The sequence below is a fragment of the Neoarius graeffei genome, chromosome 3 (genome assembly GCF_027579695.1).
Source record: "Neoarius graeffei isolate fNeoGra1 chromosome 3, fNeoGra1.pri, whole genome shotgun sequence".
Lineage (NCBI taxonomy): Eukaryota > Metazoa > Chordata > Actinopteri > Siluriformes > Ariidae > Neoarius > Neoarius graeffei.
Genome location: NC_083571.1, coordinates 32225943 through 32230942, shown reverse-complemented (window position 1 = coordinate 32230942; position 5000 = coordinate 32225943). Strand labels below are relative to the sequence as shown.

Sequence of the window (5000 nt, the reverse complement as noted above, 5' to 3'; positions counted from 1 at the left end):
TGTCTGAAGTTTAGTCTTTAACAAGTGAAACGCATGCTCAATTGGGTTGAGATCAGGTGACTGACTTGGCCATTCAGGAATATTCCACTTCTTTGCTTTAATAAACTCCTGGGTTGCTTTGGCTTTATGTTTTGGGTCATTGTCCATCTGTATTATGAAACGCCGACCAATCAGTTTGGCTGGATTTGAGCACACAGTATGTCTCTGAATACCTCAGAATTCATCCGGCTGCTTCTGTCCTGTGTCACATCATCAATAAACACTAGTGACCCAGTGCCACTGGCAGCCATGCATGCCCAAGCCATCACACTGCCTCCGCCGTGTTTTACAGATGATGTGGTATGCTTTGGATCATGAGCTGTACCACGCCTTCGCCATACTTTTTTCTTTCCATCATTCTGGTCGAGGTTGATCTTGGCTTCATCTGTCCAAAGAATGTTCTTCCAGAACTGTGCTGGCTTTTTTTAGCAAAGTCCAATCTAGCCTTTTTATTCTTGAGGCGTACGAGTGGCTTGCACCATGCAGTGAACCCTCTGTATTTACTTTCATGCAGTCTTCTCTTTATGGTAGATTTGGATATTGATACGCCTACCTCCTGGAGAGTGTTGTTCACTTGGTTGGCTGTTGTAAAGGGGTTTCTCTTCACCATGGAAATTATTCTGCGATCATCCACCACTGTTGTCTTCTGTGGGCGTCCAGGTCTTTTTGCATTGATGAGTTCACCAGTGCTTTCTTTCTTTCTCAGGATGTACCAAACTGTAGATTTCACCACTCCTAATATTGTAGCAATTTCTCGGATGGGTTTTTTCGGTTTTCGCAGCTTAAGGATGGCTTGTTTCACCTGCATGGAGAGCTCCTTTGACCACATGTTTTCTTCACAGCAAAATCTTCCAAATGCAAGCACCACACCTCAAATCAACTCCAGGCCTTTTATCTGCTTAATTGAGAATGACATAACGAAGGAACTGCCCACACCTGCCCATGAAATAGCCTTTGAGTCAATTGTCCAATTACTTTTGGTCCCTTTAAAAACAGGGTGGCACATGTTAAGGAGCTGAAACTCCTAAATCTTTCATTTAATTTTAATGTGGATACCCTCAAATGAAAGCTGAAAGTCTGGACTTTATGTCCATGTCCATTATATAACTATAACTTGAATATGTTTCAGTAAACAGGTAAAAAAAAAAAAAATGTGTGTCAGTGTCCAAATATATATGGACGTAACTGTATACACACACACATTTTTATATATATATATATATATATATATATATATATATATATATAAAAAGTGCGCGCGCGCGTGTGTATACAGACACACCCGCATATATTATATAAAAAAAAAGTGTATATATTACACTTCGACGTTGACCTATTCGTAGTATGACGGATAATGTTTTCTACTAAATATTGGAAATGTGAGCGATATGACAAAATTATCCCATCACAATACTTCAAGACTGTTGATGAAACGTATCATGACAGAGGCAAATTGTGTGTGTGTGGGTTTTTTTTTTACTGAAAATCTGAGATTGGGAATCCTGACAAACATGACACAGAATGTGAAAAAAGACAAAACCCTATCCTACTTTTTAAACCTTGTTAAAGCTTCAGGACAAAACTAACACCTAAATCAGTTGCTTGTAATGTTTGTCAATTGTTTAAAAAAAAAATATAGCGATATTTTTGACATCGCAAAAAGTGACCTTATCACAATATTGATATGATATCATATTGCTCCAGCTCTACTTTATTTCTCCTTCCCATTTCAGATATTCCTTCATTCCATCCAGACGTTTCACAGAACGGTGAGGACACGTGAGCTCGTACCTCCTTGTCTTTGTCTGAGACGGCCCAGGTCTGATTGTCACCTCTGTCGCTGGCAAACTCTACAGGGGGGAGAGAGAGAGAGAGAGAGAGAGAAAGGAAACACATGATCAGTACTGTACACATCGTGATTAGTGTGTGTGTTTTCAGGAAGGCCAACTCCCCTGATTTGTCTGTATTTATATAAATCTCTAGAGACAGACTCGAGAGAGAGACAGTTAGCACACTGATACACAGCTGCACTGTACACACACACACACACACAGGCGCACACACACAGAGCTCATTTGCATACCTGTACATGTTTGTATTAGTGTTCTACAACTGTACGAGTGGGGGGGGAAAAAAAGTGGCTGATATTGCAAAAATAAATAAAAATACTCAATCATGGTATCATGATAAATATTAATGAGCCAGGAGTCTTGAATAGGTTTCAAAATTTCTTTTCAAACTCGTCAAAGAATCGTCATGGAGGAACGTACGTGGTGATATCCCACGACGCACTGCAGCACACGATCGCATAAAATACCCAGAATGCACTGCAGGTCAGGGCTGGACGAGAGACACTGTGCGAGACTGCGTTTATTTTTCTGTCATGTTGGGGAAGTGTGAGTGTGGCAGGATTTGTCATGCAGATTGTCCTGTGTGTGTGTGTGTGTGTGTGTTTTGCCCAAGTGCCCCACACCAACACCCCTAAAGGACCCCACTACAATAGACAGGAAACATTTCCTTTAATCCTGATATCCCCCCCTTTTCCTCTCTCTCTCTCTCTCTCTCTCTCTCTCACACTCACACACCTCCGCATTACGATGTGGGGGGATCCGTCTCGTCAGTCACGGGCCAGCAATCACACGGAGCGAGGGAGAGGAGGAGCTCGGTATGATAATCCGGCCACGGCTATTCACAGTGACACCGACACACACACACACACGTACGCGCGCGCGCACACACACAGCTATGACCATCACAGAGAGAATGTCGGCTCACACGTCTGATATCAAATCAAATGTACACGTAAAGCTGGGCATCTTTCCTTCTCTCTCTGACCCAGATGATTATCTGGAACTCCCTCCCCCTACCACAAGAGGTGCTCGAGAGACGCATGAAAGAATGGAGAGTGAGAGAAAACCATGGACGAGCAGAAAGTGCTTGAAAGATTAATAATATATATACGGGAGAGAAAGAGATGGTGAGAAAGAAACAGATGACAATAGAAAGAGAAACAGAGACTTTACGAGAGTCAGACAGAGAAACAGACAGACAGAAAGCGAGAGCAAAAGATGGAGAGAGAGAGAGAGAGAGAGAGAGAGAGAAATGAACCAGAACGTCAAGGGCGTAGTGGCTCATCTGGCCTGCCATCAAAACAACCATGATGACCAAAACATCAAACAGAACTGAAATGTGAGTGTGAGAGAGGACCGACCTCCATGACTAACTGTTTACAACAGGAAAATCAACAAAAAGGACTGCATTTTGTTCCCCGAGGGAAGATTGACCCAAAATATCCAGCAGAACTGAATTGCCATAAGAGAGATACGATTCTAGTCAGAAGAACATTTACCATCAAGTTCACCTAATTATTCATTTCTTACCAAAAAGAAAAAAAAGGTCCAGTTATTTCAAAATAAAACAAATCAGAACTGAAATCCATTGAGAACCGAAGGAGGAGACACAATTTAACTGAAAGTAAACAAAGTTGTAAACAAATTGTTTACAGCAGGAAAATCAAACAAACAACCAAGTGTTGTTCCTCAAGGGAAGATCTACCCAAAACATCGATCAGAACTGGAACCGGATGATAAATCAGAGAGGAGATATAATTCTCGTGAGAGGCCTGGAAAATTCGTTAATTTGGCCTCATTACTAGCTCGTTAGCAAAACAACGACCGAGTTTTGTGTGGAGTGATGAGTTCTTTCAAACGAAACAATCGGAACGGAAATCCGTGAAAAACTGACAGAGGAGATACGATTTAACTGAATTGTGGACGACGGACGCCACGCCATGGCAACAGCTCATTGGCCATATGGACAGATGACCGAAGAAAGATGGTGGGACAGACCGCTGGAGACAGAAGAGTGAAAGACCGAGAAAAACAGATAGATAAAGAAATAATGATGGAGAGCACAACAGTGAGAGAGAGAGAGATGAAGAGAAAGTGCCTGAGAGACAGAATTAGAGAGAAAGGGTGAGACCGGGCGTGAGAGAAATCTCCAGCGAGATGGAGAGGAAGAGAAGGAGCGAGGGATGACGAGTGGAGTGATAGTGGGGGAATAGTGACAGATGTTTTGTGTCAGTCCCCTCGGTACGTTAATTAATATAAAGCTACACACACACACAAAACTCACTGTGTTCATGGTAGCTGCGTAACAGCGAGAGAGAGAGCGCGAGAGACACGCTGCTGTGTGTCACACACTCCTCCGAGAACTCCGGCACTGCGCCCGAGACGCTAATTAAGCATAAGCGCTAGCTCTTAGCCGCGCGTGTGTTTTACCTCAAATGCTCCTACATGAGCAGCATCTGATCAGACGTTAATACGTCAAAGTTATCGTTAACATTACAGAAGTGTCTGAGACGCACATTTAAGAGCAGATCTGAAAATGGGACCAAGTGGAAACGAAAAAGAGGAGGAGAGCAAAAAAAGGTACAGAGAGATGAATGAGATGGAGGGACTGTGAGAGAAAAGACGACAGGTAAAAAGGGACAGAATAGAGAAATAAGGACAGAAAGGAGGAAGAATGAAACCTTAGTTATAGAGAGAGACAGTGAGAGAGAGAGACACAGAGAGAGAGAGAGAGAGAGAGAGAGAGAGAGAGAGAGACATACAGTGCGTTTACATGCACACAGAAAATCGAATTTCTACCGTAGCTCGACTGATATCGAAGTTCTAAATGCCATGGAAACACCTTAGCTCGGCTGAAATCGAACCGAACTGGATTTCTCGTAATCGAGCTACGCGACCTAGATTATGCGATTGTAGCCGAGCTACTTAGTGCATGTAAACCCTATTGAGCTACGTAGTCGAGCTACTTACTTCAGCACTGCCCCTTCCGGAAGTGACGAGTGACGAGACCACAAGCGGGAAACACAACAGCCTCGGTCGGCATGACAACAGTAGTAGTAGCGAGCAGCAGAAGAGGTAAGGAGGAACAACATCTCTCGATGTTGCTGTCCT

General features: G+C 43.0%; 1 protein-coding gene across 2 annotated transcripts in view; it reads right to left on the bottom strand.

Moving 5' to 3' along the window:
* Positions 1–5000, bottom strand: part of zcchc7 (zinc finger, CCHC domain containing 7) — a 93797-nt gene that overhangs the window by 31086 nt on the left and 57711 nt on the right. For both annotated transcript variants that reach the window (XM_060916678.1, XM_060916677.1), the window contains exon 3: positions 1831–1889. In XM_060916678.1, the coding sequence (XP_060772661.1) occupies positions 1831–1889 (59 nt within the window). The remainder of the gene's footprint in view (positions 1–1830; positions 1890–5000) is intronic.